Source organism: Poecile atricapillus, chromosome W (genome assembly GCF_030490865.1).
Source record: "Poecile atricapillus isolate bPoeAtr1 chromosome W, bPoeAtr1.hap1, whole genome shotgun sequence".
Classification (NCBI taxonomy): Eukaryota; Metazoa; Chordata; class Aves; order Passeriformes; family Paridae; genus Poecile; species Poecile atricapillus.
The window spans coordinates 27,570,240-27,589,506 of record NC_081288.1 but is presented as its reverse complement, the minus strand read 5'-3'; the positions used below and the strand labels follow the sequence as shown (position 1 = coordinate 27,589,506).

The window sequence follows — 19,267 nt, the reverse complement described above, 5'->3', positions numbered from 1 at the left end:
GCTGGTATCAGCACCTAAAGTCTGAGTACAGGGATGTGCTGGAGCACTGTACCAGAAAAATATTTTTCTCCAGCTGAAACAGGTTAGGCGGCGTAGCCTGTGTTCTTTATATCTGCCCTCCCTCAAAGAAGATAATGGGATTTTCTTCACAGAAGGGTGGAGACAAGGGGTCTGTTGACAGCCACCTGATGAAGGAACATCTTCTCAAAAGGAAATGGTTTACCCAATTGTGGGACAGAAGCTTTTGGGAAGAGTGTCATGTTACAATTGCCCTATCCTTGTTTAAGTAATGGATGGTATGGTGATTCCTACCACAAATGTAAGCACTAGGAGCTCTTGCAGCTCAAACAAGAGAGAGTTGGGGAGTTGAGGGTGAAAGACTAAGAATTACAATTATGAAGAAAAAGTTATGAAGTTATTCTTGCTTTCAGAATGAGACCAAAAGATGATGGAGTAACAATAGAAACCAAAGAGTCCAGGAGTAACATGATACAAAGCTAAAGGCAATACCCATTCCTATCTTTAATTATAGTTTTTTTCTGAAGTATAGGTGAAGCTAACAAAAGGGGAGTGATTAATAACACAGACAAAACCTTGAAGCAATCTGGAAACCAGTGTAAGACATGGGAATGGCAAAAAACCCATTGCCCAGGATATGAACAGACATGGAGATCATCTCCCAAGTGCTGTTATAAAGTGGGGCATGTTCAAACTCATTTAATTTCCTCAGCTCCTTCATACTTGTGGAACCTCTCCTACATAAAAGTTTAAAAGGAGGCTGTAGGATTATTGATGTTTTCCCAAACTGTGTGTCTGATAGCCTTGTCTCTGTGTGCCCTAGCTGCAGTGAGCCCTGGGCTTTGGCCAGTTACCTTTGTCTAACGCTGTCTTGCTAGGACTTCTCACTCCATCCTCAGCTACCAAAGGGTGTGCCAAGCCAGGAGATGTTCTGTTCCTAGCAGTGTGCTTTGGCTGCAGGCTCACAGCATGATGTGGCAAAGTAGCAAGGACTTACAGACTGGGAAAAGGAGTAAACAAAATAGAATAATAGAATTATTTAGTTTGGAAAAGACCTCTGAGTTTGAGTCCAACCACAAACCCAGCACTGCCACATCCACCACTAAACCATGTCCCCAAGTGCAATATCTACATGTCTTGTAAATACCTCTAGGGATAGTGACTCAACCACTTCCCTGGACAGCTTGTTCTAGTGTTGGCTAACCCCTTCATTAAAGAAATTTTTCCTAATATCCAGTATAAACTTCCCCTGGTGCAACTTGAGGCTGTTTTTTCCTGTAACTTGTTTTCTGGGAGAAGACCCCCACCTTGCTACAACCTCCTTTAACGTGTAGAGTGCAATAAGGTCCCCCCTGAGCTTTATTTTCTCCAGGCTAAACATCCCCTGATGCTTGAAAATGCATCAGACTCAATTGGTCCACATAGAATAAGAAGAAACTATTGTCTTGAAAAAGTGTGACTTTGAAGATACCGGACTTTAGGCAGGTAGAAGGGACTGTAGTTAGCAAAAAGCAGAATCAGAATGTGAAGTTTAGTATTGCTTCCTCGTTGTAATGAAATGCTTATGTTAAATGTTTGGGAAAGGGAATCACAGAATCACAAAAAGAGTCCTGTTGAAAAGGGACCACAGTGGGTCATCTGGTCCAGCCTCCCTGTTTGAACAGGGTCATCCCAGAGCACGTGATGGTGCTTCTGGGTCGTCTTCTACTCAGACTGCTCTGTGTTTCTCAAGTGAAATTGCTAATATATATATATATAAGGTTCTTGAACATCTCCAGTGAGGGAGACTCCACAACCTCTGTGAGCAATCTGTTTCAGTGTGTGGTCACCGCATAGTAAAGAAATTCTTCTCATATTCAATGGAACTTGTTGTGCATCAGTTTCTGCCCGTTGCCTCTTGTCCTATTGTTCGGCACCACCGAGAGGAGCCTGGCTCCATCCTCTCACCACCCTCCCTTCAGAAGCCGACAGCCACTGATGAGATCCCCTCTCGGCGGCCTCCCGTCGAAGAGAAGGGAAGCTGCTGGTGGAGAGGAAAGGCGCTATTGTAGTTGCAGAGGAAGGAAGAAGAAGGCGTTTCCCGGTACCCCGGTGCTGTATTTTTCCCAAAGGCCCCGCGGCTCCCCCCAGGCGCCGCCGCCGGCTCCCCCTGGCCCCGGGGCCCGCGCGGGGCGGGGCCGCCGCCGCACGTGACAGGGCGGGCGCCATGGCGGGCGCGGGGGCGGCGCGTGGCAGCCCAGAGCTGGCCGGGGCCGCGGGGCCGCCGGGCCGGGCGGAGCAGCCGCCGAGAGCCGCCGCGATGTCCTCCGTCGCCTCCTACGAGAGCCTGGTGCACGCCGTGTCCGGCGCCGTGGTGAGCCAGCGGGCCGGCACCGGGCGGGGGGCCCGGCGGGCGGAGCGGCTGCGCCGGCCTGGCGGGGGGCGCCGGCCGCCGGCTGCCTTTGTTCGGCCGGGGCGGGCCGGGCCGGGGAACCGGCGCGGGGCTTGGCAAAGCTGGAGGCCGGCGCCGGGCCTGAGCAGCCGGAGCCGCCTCTGAGCCGGCGGGAGCTGCGGGGAGCTGCCCCTCAGAAAGCCGGTTTGGCGCATCTGGAGCTGGGCATCCCTTCAGCGGTGAAAATCTAAACGCGGGCAGAGGGGCAGCACCTCAGCTGTGTAATCCGAGAGCCGGACCGAGCACCGGCCTCCTGCCACGGCCTCATAAATGCTCAGGAGTCGCGAAGGGTGAGGCAGCGCATAGCTGCTAATAAAAACGTAAAGCGAGCGCAGTGCAGCCGGAGGTGGTTTGTGTCGGTTACTGAATTTAGTTTTACATGCGACGCTTGCAAATTAAAAAAAGTCGCATTTAATTCATGTAGATTTCCTAGCGTGCCCAGCCCTTGAATTTTTCTAGATTCTAGCTCTAAATAGTAAATCAGCCTTCTGCTTCCAACAGATTAAGAATTTTAGTGCATGTAGCATGTTGGATTTGGCATACTGATGGATAGAAAGAACTCCTCATGTCTCCTGTAGGATGAAAGTTGCTAAATGTTATTGAACGATAAACACTGGAAGGTCATGGAGTCTCCCTGTCTGGGGACATTCAAACCCCACCTGAATGCATTCCTGTGTCACCTGCTCTGGGTGACACTGCTTTGAAGGGGGTGGGTTTGGACTGGGTCATCTTCCAGCCCTGACAATTCAGTGATTCTGTTATAAAGGCTGATTCTAAAAGGAAAACCAAGACTTTAAGGGGTGTTTTGGTTTTATTATAAATAAACATAAGATTTTTGTCTGCTCTTTAAATTGTTTTAAGTCTGCTTATTTAAACATCAAAGGCAGTGGGGATTTTGTTTCCACTTTCAAAAAGTGGAGCTCTCTCAAATGATCTCATTGTTGAAATACTACCCATTTTTCTTTTGCTGTCTTCTACAGAAGTCAGTGACACTTTCTAGATCTTGCTGTTAGCTTCTCCCTTCAAGTACAGATTGCTGTAGTCACGCTATGCCCCTGAACAAAGTTTGTTGTGTGAACCAAGCTCATAAATCCATTCGTAAACCCAGAACTGTGTTGAGCTAATGTATCAGAAGCACATGTCAGACCACAACATGATAATTTTTGTTTGTAATCTATTAAACTGAAAGTTCATATACCTTCTAGGTAACCTAGTCAAATTTGAGATGAAGGAATAGATTTGTGAACAGTAAAAAAACCCCTGTGCTTGATTTCCTGTCAACTTTAATTGAATTACATAAGTATTCTTTAACTCTGTGTAGCTAAAATGTAATCTTCCTTTTGCAAAAGGTATAGGGATGAGAATTTTATGGGAGTATTATAGAGCAGTCAGGCTGCTTCATGGGTGGAATGGTGGCTAAAAAATAGCAGATAACATTTTTTTATGTGTTTCACGTTTTTTGTTATTATTGTTTTTTATAAAGCCCAGCTTCAGGCTGCCGTCCTGCACACGTTTTCTTGGCAGCAGTCACCTCAGACCATTTGTTCTGGCCACCTCTTGGCTCCTGCACAGTTGTTTCTCTGGTGCTGCAACTGGTCAGTAAACTGATGTGACTGAAGTAGTAGCCCAGTGGAAAAAGTTGTTTTTCAGCCAGGTTAGTTTCTATGTCTGCATCATTGTGTAGGTGCCCAGAAAGTTATGCCGCCAGCTTGGAGGAGGCAGGGGTACAAGTACAGTTGACCAAGAGCCTGGGATTACATGAACCAGTCTGTACCTGTCCCTGTGATTATTCAGTGGTAATGTGACTTGGCAAACTACCCAGTGCTGACAGTGAGGTGGTGTGAAGGCTGACAGTGAAGCCTCACCCTTCTGGCAGTGCAGGGTAATACATGGCAGCATCTGCTCTGCACTCAGTAGTATAATTTTACCTGCTGGTCCCAATGCAGTTTAGCAAGGAATCTGAGTCCATCTTGAGGGCTTTTGTTGGGGAAAGGACTGGTCCTGCTCGTCCCTCTTTTCCTTTCTTCTAGCCATGAAATCCTGTCTCTTCCATGTGATGCTTCTGGCAGCCTCCTCATCATGTAGTTGAGTTCCATTTGTAAACCCAGGAGAAAAGTAACTTGGCTTTTCTATTTCTCTCAATTTAGCAAAAGAAAGGGAGAGGGTAGAAATTGTTTTTTATGTACAGTGATCTATTAGGTCTGTTTAGTTATCTCATAGCATTCTCTGGAGCTATAGTTCCATTGAAGTTTTAAGCCAGTTTGACAGTTAAGCACTGGTGCAGGGTGCTGACAGAGGTGGTCAGTGCTCTGTCAGTGTTTAAGAGGCATTTGGGAAATGCACTTAATGTGCTTTAGCTTTTGGTCAGCCCTGAAGTGGGTTGGGGGCAGCAGGATTATGTGATCACTGCAGGTCCTTTCCAACTGAAATAGACTATTCTGTGTCTTGTGGCCACACATCCAGTGTGTCCTGTATGATGCTACCTGACTATTTCCTCATTTCCATTTTCTAATTTTGAGTGCTAGTATGTGTGTGTGTTGCTGCTGTGTGGTGCATTGCATTTATCCAGGATAAATCTCACTTTGGGAGGATGGAAGCAGGATAAATTGAGCAGGGGAAAGCTGGAAGTTGTAGTGACTGTGCAGTTGTATTCTGTGTGTAGGTGTAACTGTGTTTTGAGGCTGTCTTCAAAATTGTGGTAATGAAGCTCTCATTAGGAGGAGTATTATGGCTCTTTCTGGCACCTCTTTCTGCTGGCATTAACCTTCTAACTGAAATATGCTTTTTAGAAATTTTCAGTCAGATGGGTTCATTAATCCACTTGCTGTCTGGCTGGGTACATGGTAGGTACTGAGAATGATACAACACAGGACAAGTACATGGGAGACCAGAATGAACTGTTTTGGCAAGAGCCCAAACTAAATGGGTTAAAATAACCGGGTAATTGTGGCCAAGTCTTACGTCTGCTACCTAGTGTTATGAATACTGGAGAAAATTTAAGTCTAGTTAACACTTCAGCACAGAATTGTTTTAGTGTGGAATCACCACACAGAAAATGAATCCTCTGTTGCTGGTTGTAGAGATAGATCCAAGCAGCCTGCTGAGGAGCTGGAGTATTTCCAGAGGCAAAGCTCACTTAAATGTATGGCATAAAACAACTGTAGAAAAGCTCAAGTCATACTGTGCACTATACTCTAAACACAGCATGGAGTGACTTGCTATATGCCAGACCTTCCCACCATTTAAACAGTTTGCATGACTGCTAACAGAAGAGATGCCACAGCTTTAGCAGCCACCTGATGCATGGAAAACAGGTTTACACCAAGCCAGGGCCTTTTTGAGGGTAATAGGAGGTAGAGAAAGTGCAATGTTTGTTTTCTGATGCCCACTAGATCAAATTTCAGGCTTCAAAAACTTTCTCTTTTGGCAAAAAGCTTTTAATGGTTTTAATTTTAGCTTGATCTAATGCAAGAGAAAAAAAAACAAAAAAACACCGTATTTGTAAGTATGGGACCAAAAAATGCGTTATTATATATGGAGTTTATCCCCCTTTTAAACTTGCTCAGCAGACTGATTTGTGGGTGAGAAGTGAAGGGTTACAAGAGTCTAACAGGCACTGCATAAGCAACTGATAAACTATACAGCCAGTTTATTTTGTTTTTCAGGGCAGTATGACTGCAATGACTGTATTTTTTCCTTTGGATACAGCTAGGCTTAGACTTCAGGGTAAGTGTCAAAATCTAGTTTCTTTGTACAATGGTGTTTCTGTTCATCTTGGCCTGGGTGGTTGTAGGGGGGGAGGTTCTACATGAACAAGAGTCTTACTTGTGGCACAGTAACACCATTTTTCCAGTTGAAGGTAATTCTTCCTTTTGAAAGTTGGGCAACCTTTTAATTAGCTGAAAAGGCTGTGTGCTCTGTGGCTTTTAAAGGGTTATCTAAAACCAAAGACAAAAACAAAGATGCGAGATTGCATCTTTGCAATTATATTATATTTGTGTGTTGTTTTTGGCTGCTGAGAACACTTCAAAATGCAGGGGCAATATAATGAAAAAGATCTAGAATTATTCCAGAGGATGTTTTAAAGGGAAAAGTCAGGGCTAGAACTGAAATTAGGAATATCCAATATTTACAAAAATGCATCTAGGTATAAACAGTGTTGTTCTAAAACTCTATCTTCTAATCAAAAGTCACAGAATCACCAAGCATTTTAGAGCTATGACTAAAGCTGTGTTAAGAACTGGAGGGAGATCATCAGCCAGGTTGCCTGAAATATGTGGTTGAGAAACTAACAGCTTTCAGTGCAGGAAGAGACTGCTTTGCTAAGGCTTAGCTGTTTGCACATGAGCTGTAGGAGATTGCTCTGCTACTGGTGCTAGTCTGCTGTCCAAGGAATAATTTTGAGAGCAGTTAGGCAGGCCCAATTCTAGCCCTTTACCTAAGGGGAATCCACCTTCAGTTCAACTCACAACTATTAGGAACTGGTTATTACAGATACTCTGGAGCACAACAGAACCTGCCACTCTGGGGAAGAATGAAAAAAGGAAGTAGTCTTACCTAGCAAACGAAAACAAGGAGAAATAGGATATTTCTGTCCTTTATGAGGAAGAAGAAACATGTACTTGTAGGGTATATTCAGAATTGTGAGGATAAGGACTTGAAAAAGAGTGCTAAAAATTTGAATAATCTAAAAGTTTGATTCTTTTGCTTTCCAGTTGATGAGAAGCGGAAGTCAAAGACAACACCAGCAGTCCTTTTGGAAATTATCAAAGAAGAAGGCCTGTGAGTAGATAATAATTTTCTAATTTTGTCATCTTGTAGACAAGCTCTAAAACTAAATTGAATATGCTTTTAAAGTCAAACATTTAACCTGTATCTATGTAGACAGATTTTTATTCCTAATTAAAATGTCTCCATGCAAGTGTGATATGACTTACATAGTCTTATGTGTTCATCTTTAGCTAACTAGGATTAACTTCCTTGAGCACCTTATGCAATTGATCTGTTCAGTGATGTAACTGTGCCTTCATTAGTGAGGTAGCTGTGCCTCCTCAGAAATGCAAATGTACCTTCACTTGATCAACCAGCTTTGTCTGCCTGGATTCTTGGGTGTGTCAATTTCTCAGTAACCAAGATGAAACTCCTGGAGAACTGAGCCACTTTCAAGAGGAGAAATGAGACATGTTTCCCAGTTGGAAGGTTTTTTTCCTCTCCTAAGCATGTAGAAGTAAACAACACATGACACTTTATACTGGTGAGATTCAACATCTATCTAAAAGCACAGCTGTGCTGTGCTTTAGTATTTGTCATAGTCTGAGCTGAGCTGGCTGGGAAAAACAGTTTATGCCTGTCCTAGTTAGAAGTATTTTCCTAACTGAATCCCTGGAACTCCTAACTAGACTAGAGCTTAAACTAGACATTAAAGCTGACAGAAGTTTAACTTGGCCCATAATGCTGTGTCACCTTTGAACTTGGGCAGTTGTATGCATGAGGAATTCTCTGTCAGCTGATCTCTCTTGTTCACCTTCCCACATTACCACTGTCATGTGAGGGTGGCAAGTAAACTTCAATTAAAAAAAGAAAAGAAAGAAAAGAGTAAAAAAGAAAATTTGAAGAAGTTGTCTGAGGTAGAAAGACTGCAAAAGTGGTCATCCTGCTTTTCCTGTGAATGAGAAAAATCAGTGGCTCAACAAGAGAGGAACATTACTTCTTCCAAAGGTATTGGGAAGGCCTGGTGAAGCAGTGGTACTAATTTAGATGTGTCTAAAGTAACAAAAAAACTCCAGACAGCAACAAATCTGGAATGTGATGCGAGATCATAAACATTTTGCTCAGATAAGCTTGTAGAGTCTTGTGTCATTACCATACTTCTGTGAGACTCTTTCTCTTGTATAGATAAAGCAAATAGGTTGAGCTAAATGACTTCCTGCAGAAGTTTATCAAGCAGCTTTCTTCCCTGCACTCCCTTCCTTTTCTAGGTGATCTGAAAGGTCTTCACTAGTGTACACTAAGTTTTTCTCAAGATTGCAGTGAATCATGGATGCTACTACTGACAACTTAAGTTTTTAAAATAAGCTCATGGGTTTTGTTTTAGTTTCATGTTTTGTACTGCAAGATGTTTAATTTGAAAATTGTCAGAAGTTATTCTTAATAAATCAACCAAGCCCAAACTAACACTCAGTTGGAGGACATGCTCCCTAGAGGATGTTTCTTTCTTTCTTTTCCAGCACATAAGAGGTAATATAAGAATTGTTTTAATTTGGCTTATGAATAACTGCATAGTCAGTTAATTTGTAACTGTATGGTTAGCTTTAACTTCAGAAGCAGTTGTAACAATAAGGTGTATTATCAGCTACATGGGAGGGAGAAGCACTCAATGAATTTGAGATGAAGAAGTAGCATTTACATTTTAAGAAAAGTCAGATGTGGTGTTTACCAGCCTTGCAGTTTACAGTCTTATTAGAGATCCTTAAATTCTATGTACACCCAGTATTTTAGTGAATTCTAAAGATCCTCCGTAATTACTGCTGTTGAGGTGATTTTTTATGCTTTTAACATGATACCAGTTGTCTGTGTGTTCTGTGCAACTCCAGTGAAGGTGTGTATCATTATCTTTCATTTAGATATGTTGTAGAACATGTTGGGAATGTAGGATAGCTGTTGAAGTGTCCCTGTTTTTCAGGATCATCAGGCCTGTCAGAGAAGGGAGCTTTGTTAGTCCATTGTTACGAAATCATTCCTAAATCAAGACAGGTTTAGATGATACTCAGTTTTTCATCTGTGATTAATTAGCTAAATTTAACTAGGTAGTGCCTTTTTCTTACTTACCTGACTGATTTTCCCTAGATTTTACAGTAAGATATTTGTTAGAAATTCTTCCCACCTGTATATCTTGTGTCCCCAGGTTGCATCCTTTGCAAAACTTTCCTAGGTGTATTATATGAATTTCAGTAACTAGTCTTCAATTTTTAAATTTCGTGTGAGAATCCAGATACTTTTTTTTCCTTACTCAGGAGTTAAGTATAGTTTGTTACCATTGCTGATAAAGACATACCTAGTTAGCACTTCCTGTAGTATACAGCATTGTATCTCTGGGATCCTCTACCAACACATAAAATCAGCCAGATCACATAAATACTTTGCTGATTCTTACTGTGACTTTTTGCTCTCCATTAGGTTGGCACCATATCGAGGATGGTTCCCTGTTATCTCCAGCCTTTGCTGCTCCAATTTTGTTTATTTTTATACATTTAATAGTCTTAAAGCCCTCTGGGTCAAAGGCCAGCATTCAACCACTGGAAAAGACTTGGTTCTTGGGGTTGTAGCAGGTAATACTTAAAAATCTCCATTTTGTCAAGAATGTATTTTTGGTATATTCTATCTAATGATTTTCTTTATGAAGTCCTCTGGAGGCCACGCTGAGTGCTCACACCTCCCCCTGTATGCAGACCTGCTTCTTTCTGATTGCTCCTCTGCATCATCCCTGCCTCATACGGAGATGCATAACCCATTCCTGTTGTGAATTCCAGCACGAAACACAGTGCTCTTGTGGCTTAGTGTGATACTTGTGTCTGGTGTGGTGCTTACCAGGTGCCTAAGCATCATCACTGAGATGCTGAAGGCAAGTGGCAGGGAGAGATGATAGCTGGGTCTTTTTCAGAGGAAAAGATATATGCCAATTTTGAAGTAATTTAAATTACAGTAAGAAATTTTAGTGTAAGTATTTGGTTGTCAGTTTTCAGATTTGGTTTTGGGTTGTCACCTGAAAATGACAGGAAGTTCCTAGATATATGCAAGTCCAATAGACCATATGTTCTTTTTTATTCTGTCCTCTTATGTGGATGCTGCAGTGCCTTCTTTGAAGGGATAGTAATATTAGTGACTTTTCTAGCACATCCAGTGTGAAAAGTTACCACTGTGGGCTTTGTGTTTGCTAGTGATATTCTTTGGGGACTATTGCTCATGCAAATGCATAGAATCAAACTGATAAAAAAACCCCAGAAAACCAAACAAAACTGTAAAAAAGGCCTCTGGGTTTGGGGTTTTTTTCTGGGGGTTGGGGGAGGAGTTGGTAGTTTCTTATATTTTCAGTGTATAGGTATAATGACTGGCTGAATAGCTGGTGGAAGTAAAGAAGGAAATTCTTCAGTTGGCTGTATGTCTCCTTTAAAATTCCACGTAAGTATATTTTGGAACAAAGGCTACAGGGATTAGGGTACAAATTATCATTTACTTTTCCCATGTGCTGTGTTGGCTTTTTCCTTCTTCCTACCAGAAATTTCAGTAGCATGTGAATCAGGGAGAAAAAGGGGATAAGAAAACATTTGAAATCTTCTGTTTCATGTTGATTTTCTTTGTGCTGTGTTTTGCATTAGGAGTAGTGAATGTACTCTTGACCACCCCTCTCTGGGTGGTGAACACACGCCTGAAGCTGCAGGGAGCAAAATTCAGAAATGAAGACATTGTACCAACCAATTACAGAGGAATAATAGGTAAGCACCTGTTGTTGTCTTCAACCAAAGAGAAGTTTGTGAAATGAAATGTATCAAGGACTTGTAAGACTTTTGCTCATGTAACTGATTTCACCCTGTAATCTATGCTATTCTGTCACTTTGTAGTCATTGAGTTTTACAGGAAAGTGGGCTTGGCTATTTGTGATGGTAATTGCAGTGTGCACTCCTGTAACTGAAATACCTTTTGCAAGGGCAGATATGTTATCATAGAAATAATGGAGCAGTAGTGAACCCCATGAAGTGGTAGCTGGTAGTCTTGAGTTTGCACAGTCTGAAAATTTAGCTTCACTCCCCTTAATCTCTTAATCACTGACATGTTCCGGCTGTCCTCCTTTTAAAACCAACCAACCAAATAAACATTACTGTTATTTTGAAGAAGGTTTGGAAGACCTTAATGTGGATGCTGCACTTGTAAAAAAAGATGATCTTCCCTTGCAGATGATAAGTGTTGTTTATGTTAATGGTGATGCAAACAAGAACCTCCTTTGTCACTACCTTTCTGTTAACTTCTGGATTAAAATGGAAGATAAAAATACTTGCATAAAAGACTGCATGGATTTTTATACACTTAGAATATTAGGCTTTAAGAGTAACTTCTCTTATATTTTATACTCAGAGTTCTGTACTCAAAATGCTAATGTGTTTTTTCCTCACCTTTTGTCTCAGATGCCTTTCATCAGATAGTACGAGATGAAGGAGTCTTAGCTCTGTGGAATGGTACTTTCCCCTCCTTGCTGCTGGTCTTCAATCCCGCCATACAGTTTATGTTTTATGAAGGCTTTAAACGAAAGCTTTTGAAAAAGCGGGTGCAAGTGAGTATGTTTTGAGGCCAGATGATGAATATGCTCTGTTACAAGACAGGTTTTTTGATATGCATCACTTGAACATATTCAGACTATAGGTTTGGTTTTGGTTCTTGTATTTTCAAGTGATTTTTTGAATTAGTGTGTCTAAAAAGGGTTCAGGATCGTGAAATGAGACGGGAATCTTTCCTGTCCCTAGGGAAGAGATTCCTGTAATAAATTATTTTACCTGTAAAAATAAAACTGAACCTTTGGTCCACATTTGTTTGCATATGTTCACAGGTCTTGATTTAAAGTAGAGTTTTCAATTCTAATATATCTTTTTTATATATTTACATACTGACTGTTTTGAGATCTGCTTTTAACACTTTTTGCAGTATATAATAGCCTTTTTTTCTTGAAGACCTCAGTTTTTCAGTATAATTTTCCCAAGGATGGACACTATAATTAAACATAGCATTGCAATCATAACTTCCTGATTTTCTAGATAGAAGTATAATTGCTTTTTTGGCCCTGCTTTATAGTGCTCTTCTTTTTCCTTATTCTTTTTTCTTGTCTATATCAGTTCCTTTTGTGTTCCAACAAACTGAAAAGCATTTGTATTACATTTTCAGATAACATCATAATGTGATGTATCTTTAAGATGAGGTGCTTTGCTGTTAATTTGTGATTTTAGAATGTTAGGTCATACCAGTATGTTACCAAGCCATCTTGTTTTTCCCCAAGACATAGTGAGATTATTTTTTTATGAGATTTTTGCATCATAAATGAGACTTTGGGTTTTTTAGTGTCTTTAGTTAATACTGCAGCTGTAGCACCCCATTTGTGCCTGATGGATCTCCTCAGTTACATTATGCACATTTTTTTTGAATGATGAGCTTAGCTTCCATCAACACTGTTATTGTTGGCAAATAACAATTTATTTATTTATTTATATGTATTTATTTCTTGTGTTTCTTTTAAATTACTTAGTTTCACCTTAAATTAGGGCATTTCTCTGTCCATGATCAGTGAAGAGGGGGAAAAAGGTTTTTTTCAGCTAGGAATGGGAATTTTTATTTTGTAAAGCATTTTTCTTCCTATTTCTCCTAAATATATCAGGTTGACCTTTTTAAAGATGTGCATGCTTGAGTGTATTTTTGATTGCAATCAATATGTTTTAGAATATATTTTGAGCATGTTTTGATAAGGGTGCCTACTTATGTTCAGTGATTAATTCACACTGTTAGACTGAGGTGCACTGTAATCAGCATAGGCTGTAACAATGTATTTGGTGCATCCTGGAGTAGTGTGAGTTTTGGTGCTGAGGATGGGCTTTCAGCAGGGGTTCTTTACTAATAAGGGATGAGATTTTTAGCCTGTGGCATCGAGACTAAAATTCTACCTGGGAGTGTAGTGATTATGTCTCAAGAAAACAGAGTGATGTTCAAGGGATCTTTTGCTGTCACCCTTCCACAAGCACTGTAAGACATTCCACTGCTGCAAAAACTGAAATGCTAATTGATTGATGGTGTGCTTAAATGATACTTCCTTATCTTTTGTCTACTCTCAGTGCTTTGAAATGGTCTCATTGTATGGCCTTATATCAACCATGTTTTTGTAGTCTAGTTATATTGAGAAATGAGAAAACAGGTGGAAGTTACAAATAAACTTACCATGTGGGAAAGTCAGTTGAACCATAACCTACTCTTTAAAATGACAAGACCCTGAGATTTCATGAAATCTTTATGCCAAGGATCCTTAGATAGAGTCTGGTAGCAGGTAGCAGTACAGAATCCCCAAATACAAATGGGTAATTGGCTGTTTTGGTACTATGCAGAAATAAATTTGTTCTTTATCCATTGAACAGCTCACATCTTTGGATGCTTTTGTCATTGGTGCAATAGCCAAAGCAGTTGCCACCACCCTCACTTATCCTCTGCAGACAGTACAGTCAATTCTGCGGGTAAGTAATAATTTCATTTCATGGTAATTCTGCCTCTGACGTGGTCTGTATGATGCAAGCCATGTTCACAGGACTTGTTTTTATTTGTGTTAATGAACCCATTGTTTTGGGAGGCATTTTTTCCCAATGTAGGTCACTGATTAAAATGGCTCTCCTTTTTTGGTTTTGATTGAGCTTGGTATATTGGTGCACATTTGTTTCAAGTAGCTGATAGGATTGTCAGTGTATTGTATTGGTATAGTGTCTCACAGAAGGTGATGCATTGTACTGCTTTTAGGCACTACAAAATGTACATTTACTTCTTGGAATATAAATGCAAAATGTGTCAAGTGGGAAGTTAAAATTAAGTCTTCTAAAACCAGCCTGTTTCTAGATGACCTATGGTAATTAAAAAAAAAATAATTATTCATAGGTTTTGTTGTTCAGATGGTGGTCTGACCTTGTCAGTGTCCAGAATGTGATTCATCAGGGGGAGCTGAACTCCCTCATAAATAATATCTTTAACCTCATAAATAGTATCTTTAACCCTCATAAATAATATCTTTAACCACTTGCCTGGCCATGTAGGCTAATTGTGGTGTTAATGGAAACACCTGAATTTATTCTTACTTGCAATTTGTATATATGTTGGATAATGCTGCTGCCTTCAGAGTGTACCAACATTGTTGTAATATTGACACCAGACAAAACTGGGGAGTAGGAGGGAAGGAGAGACCTGGCCATGCATAAGCATATTGTACTTTAAACTGTGTAACAGTTAAATATTAATAAGTGTTTCCACATGAAATATATTTTCCTGAGTAAGGAGGAGCCTTAACTTGCCTGTACAATAAACCCATTGTGTATGTTCTAAAACTTGGACAAATTTGGAGAATGAGTTGAATTACTGAAAACAAGCCTTCCATGCTAAGAGTATCACTTTTCAGACTTCTCTAATAAGGGAATTTTTGTGTTAATTGTTCATCTGGAAAAAATATTTTTCAAGCAAATTTTGTAATAATTTGTAACTCTCTAATTAGAGTGTAATAAATGTATCTTGATTTTTTGTAACCTGTAAAAAGATAGTTAGGATGTTATATTTCAAATAGTGTGTAATTTTGTGAGGAGTCATCTTTTCTGAAGTTTGCATAATTTTTGATCAGCTGAACCTGTGCTTTCTTTCAATGCCTTATCCTGTTTTAACAGTCTGGACACGTCTCAGAAGTAGCTAAACTAATAACACAGACTTCTGCTACTGGAGTGGCAGATACAGAAAAACATTTAAGCAAAAACAGCTCTGTTTGGATAAGTTGCAACATCAGTCTGTTCCTAATTTGTGATGCTCCTGTTTTCTCCTGGTGTGAAGGAAAGCTGGAAGGAAAGTTGGAGTGCTCTGTTTTAGCCCTGAGCATTGCACAGCAGTGCAGGTTTCGTGGGGCTGCAGCCACATAACAGCTTCAGCCCTTTCCATGGTTCCTAGAGAAGTGGTTACAGTCTTGAGGCTTCATGATTTTTCTGTTTCCTTTCAGCTTTTTGAATAAAATTCTTCTGACTCCTAATGACAGTGAAAAAAAGAAAAAAAAAAAAAAAAAGGAAAAAAAAAAAGAAAAATCCTGTGCCAGTCCATCCTCTCCCTGTGATGATGGAGAACACAAAGACCCTGTCTCTAGTTCTGCAGTCACTAGGGATGACTTCTTTCTTTGCTCTATGAAAGAATAGCCAGGAGTTCTGAGCACATCTGTCGAGGACAGCAGGAATGTGTGTGTCTGTGACATCTGTGCTGTCCAGTTAAGATTTGCTCTACTTTGTGACATGTTTTCTAATCTAAAGTTGGCATTGTTCTAGTTAATGAAGTTTTTGTTACTCACACTAAGTGATGTTAAAAAGGTTATGAGTAAAGGCTTAGTATTTTCAGAAATAATATGCTGCATGAAAAAAAAAAATATATATAGTTGCAGGTGTTTTTAAAAACAATTTCAGCAGATTTGCACACAAACTAATATAAGCTCAATATAATTCATATAAACTTACATATCATAACTAAATTAATTCTGTCATCAAAATAGTACAGGGCTTTTTTTTTTTTTTTTTTTTTTTCTTTTTAACCTTAAACCTTTAGAAACTTAATCTTTTTTGAAAGTTATTAGGTTCTTTGTAATAAAGTCTCTACACCTTTGCTTTCAACTCTGGCACAGTTCTCTTACTGACATATAATGAACAGTTATCCTGTGTAATTGACAGTGATAGAGCTTCCAGGTTTGCCATTTGATGTGTCTTTCTCCCAGTCATTAAAACTATGGACACTGGTGTTACTCATTGTTACTTACTGTTCTTTAGCCTGTGTGTCAGTAAAGAGCCAATAAATGAAATTTGCCTCTGGAGGTATAGCAGTACCATTAATGTTCTCAGTGATCCCAGATGAAAAAGTTGTCTTTAAAACTGAAGTCTTTTTTTCACTGTCATAGAGAATGCTAATCCCTTTGGGAAATCTTCTGCAGTAAACACTGAAGTGCTAACATCCTAGTGAAAAATTAATGGTTTTTTCTGTCTTGATGGACCTTTGTTTGTAGTACAAAAATAGTCCAGTGGTGGAGAAAAGAGGAGAATGAGGCATCTTATGGTGGTGTAGTGTGGAAGCCTGTGAATAATCTGGGCAGTGACTGACACTGTAACTTAGCAATTTTTGGGGGGCATGTCTGAGTCTTTGACAATCACTTTTAACACTGATTTGTCAGTATCAAATGGGTAGTTGCTGATGAGAAGATTGTGGATTTTGAGTGCATATTTACCTAATAACAGGGTGTTTCCACTAGCATTCTGTGGCTACTGTTTCCACCCAAGTTATTAAGACACATAGTAAAGGAACCTGTATTATCCTAGCATTCTCTTAAAATTTCTGAGCTACTTAAAATCAGTTGGCATACTTTACCTACTGTCAATGGCAATTTCTTACACCTAAGAAATAGCAGTTGCCTGAGCATGTTCTGGGAAAAAAATTATCCAACATGCAGTTGCTCAAGATCACCTTTCTTAGCACAGAAGCTTAATGCAGTCTCAAAAAGCTATTAGGCTGTGCTGTTACAAATACAAGTGTGCCAACTCTTGTATATTAATAATTCATAGTTACAGCTTGCTGACAGTACTATCGACCTGTATCAGATAAGAGTATCAATGAATGCTAGAAAAGGAGTCGCTGAAATTGCTAGTTTGACTCTACAGCAGTAGCTATCATGCCTACTGAAAACCAGCTTGGGGATAAGCAAGTGCAGTGAGTAAAAGAGAAATATTATTTAGGTCAGATAGGTGGTGGATCAAACAATTTTGAGTTCTTCCACAGCAGTTCATGCATAAGTGCTCCAGGACCATTGCTGGGCAGATAAATTTTGTGTTCAGTTATGCAGTCTCAATGTAGTAATGATTTGCAGATGTCTGAGGGTCTGAATCTTTGCAAAGTGAAAGCTGACAAAGCCAGAAAGAACTTGCTTTGAGTGTCATATTCTTACTAAGACTCTGCAAATTACACTTTTGAGATCTTGAAAACTGCTTCCTGCAGAGCAACTGAAAGGGAGGAAATATTTGTTAGACTCCATCTTCAAACCAAACCAAATTACAGTAGAATGAACAACTTTAATGCTTGCAGTGAGAGCTTTGGCTTCTGTTCTCTGTTGGTGGTCCTATAATGTGGAAAATGTTTAAAGAGGTTTAGGGTAGGGTCTCCAGATTTCATGCATGTATGGTGTTCTCTGCCAAGCACAGGGGGGAAACAGTACAGCAAAATACTCTTCTTCCTTTTCAGTTTGGACGTCACAGGTTGAACCCAGAGAACCGAACACTAGGCAGTCTTAGAAATGTTCTTTACCTTCTTCAACAGAGAGTGAGGTGAGCTTTCTCATTTTGTTTCTCCTACCATGATAGAGAAGACTTGAATATTACTAATATTTCAAAAATGTTGCTGGATCTGGATTTTGTTTCCTTTTGCCTCCTTTAAACTTGACATTTGAGTCAACCTGGTTTTTGTAATATATTGTAGAGTAAGCCCACAAACACAAATTCTCCTAAATGTCTGTACAGTAAATGACATCAAGAATACATAAGGATACTAATTCATTTCACATCTCAACTTGAAGCACAAAAGACCTTAAATTGCTGCAGAATTTTTTCTTTAATATATTATTAAACATAGCTGGCTCAAGATCAAGAACAGGTTTAAGATTCCTACAGTTGTCATTAACTTGTGATATTGATTCCTCTTTGTAGTGTACAAATTTACTTACAGAAAGCTATTCATACTTGTTTTCTTGTTTGTTTTTTTTCTCCTCCTTAGGCGCTTTGGATTAATGGGACTCTATAAAGGCCTTGAAGCAAAGCTTCTGCAAACAGTCCTTACTGCTGCTCTTATGTTTCTGGTGTATGAGAAACTAACTGCTGCGACCTTCACAGTCATGGGATTAAAGCACTCGCGCAGACATTGAAAAGGAACCTATGCCAAAGATACTGGGTCTAGAAATCACATTCCATTCTTGAGACCTGGCTGGGTAACAAAGGGTCCTCGCTTTCTCTGCTTCTCTTTTTAGCCACCTTTATCTCCAGTATTTGGAGAAATCTGGAATATGCTCTATAGGACCTGTTGCCACGAATTCAGGGAGAGCCCATTCCCTATTGTTCTGTGTACTCACTGTGTTAAGAAAAAAAACAGAGACCTTATTTAAGCACTTGACATGAAATTTAAACTATTATGTGATTTGGTTATTTGGTTGCTATTTTTGGCAAGAATGATTATCTCTCACTACGCTTTCTTCTTTGCCCTCAAATCGTCCTCAGCTCTTCTTGTATCTTTACTTTCTGTCAGCAGCTGGTGGGGCTGGTTTTGTGTTATTTTTCCTTGACCTGTCACCTGTGACCTGACCTGTGACCTTGTCACTTCATATGTGATTCATTAAAATAATTCATAAAGAATAACATTTTTGGCATGGTTTTCCTTTACCTTCAAGTATGTTTGTGGCACAGGATCTGATGTTGCCCCAAATACCTGGTGGTGAGGTCTCTGGACTCCTGGAATGGATATAAAGTGAGTGTGCAATCTGGCTTCTTGAATCCAGCTATTTTGAATCTTGAAAATTTTGAATGCAAATACTAGCTAGATAGGAGAAAGATAACCTCTTGCTTTTTCAACCTGAGTCCCTCAAGATGCCTCAAATGGGCTTGCTACAGAAATACATGAAGTTTTGTGACCCTGTTCCTTGTGAAAATATGTGAATTCACAGCATGTTCTTATGCAGACAGGGGGCACTGCCCTATGCTTCAGAAGTGCTATGCCTGCTCAAAAATGTGCTTTGTTTATTTTTCCACTGATATTCCCAGACCATAAAAGTCATAACTGTTGTCCCAGTTAGTGTACATGCTTATGTTATTTTGCATAATTTTGATCAATATTCCTAGACCCTAAAATCCAAATTAAATTATGCTCTGTCCGTTGTTAAGTTGGCAGTAGGATTGTTCTGAAGAACAGTTTTCTATTTTGAGTATTGAGAAATTTCATGGCAGTTTTAACACCAAGGATGTTTGGGAGGAGAAGACT

At 39.9% G+C, this 19,267-nt stretch overlaps 1 protein-coding gene across 2 annotated transcripts; it reads left to right on the top strand.

Moving 5' to 3' along the window:
• Nucleotides 1–2,224: 2,224 nt before the first annotated feature.
• LOC131592179 (peroxisomal membrane protein PMP34) lies at nucleotides 2,225–18,648 on the top strand. 2 transcript variants are annotated; one of them, XM_058863507.1, is made up of 9 exons: nucleotides 2,225–2,371; nucleotides 6,115–6,175; nucleotides 7,165–7,231; nucleotides 9,626–9,777; nucleotides 10,825–10,941; nucleotides 11,629–11,774; nucleotides 13,615–13,710; nucleotides 17,486–17,568; nucleotides 18,014–18,648. In XM_058863507.1, the coding sequence occupies exons 1-9, from the start codon at nucleotides 2,225–2,227 to the stop codon at nucleotides 18,159–18,161; spliced, it is 1,017 nt and encodes a 338-aa protein (XP_058719490.1). In that variant the 3' UTR covers nucleotides 18,162–18,648. The 2 variants fall into 2 exon arrangements, with proteins under 2 accessions (XP_058719490.1, XP_058719491.1); XM_058863508.1 differs by lacking the exon at nucleotides 2,225–2,371 and adding an exon at nucleotides 4,547–4,564.
• The last annotated feature ends 619 nt before the right edge of the window (nucleotides 18,649–19,267 follow it).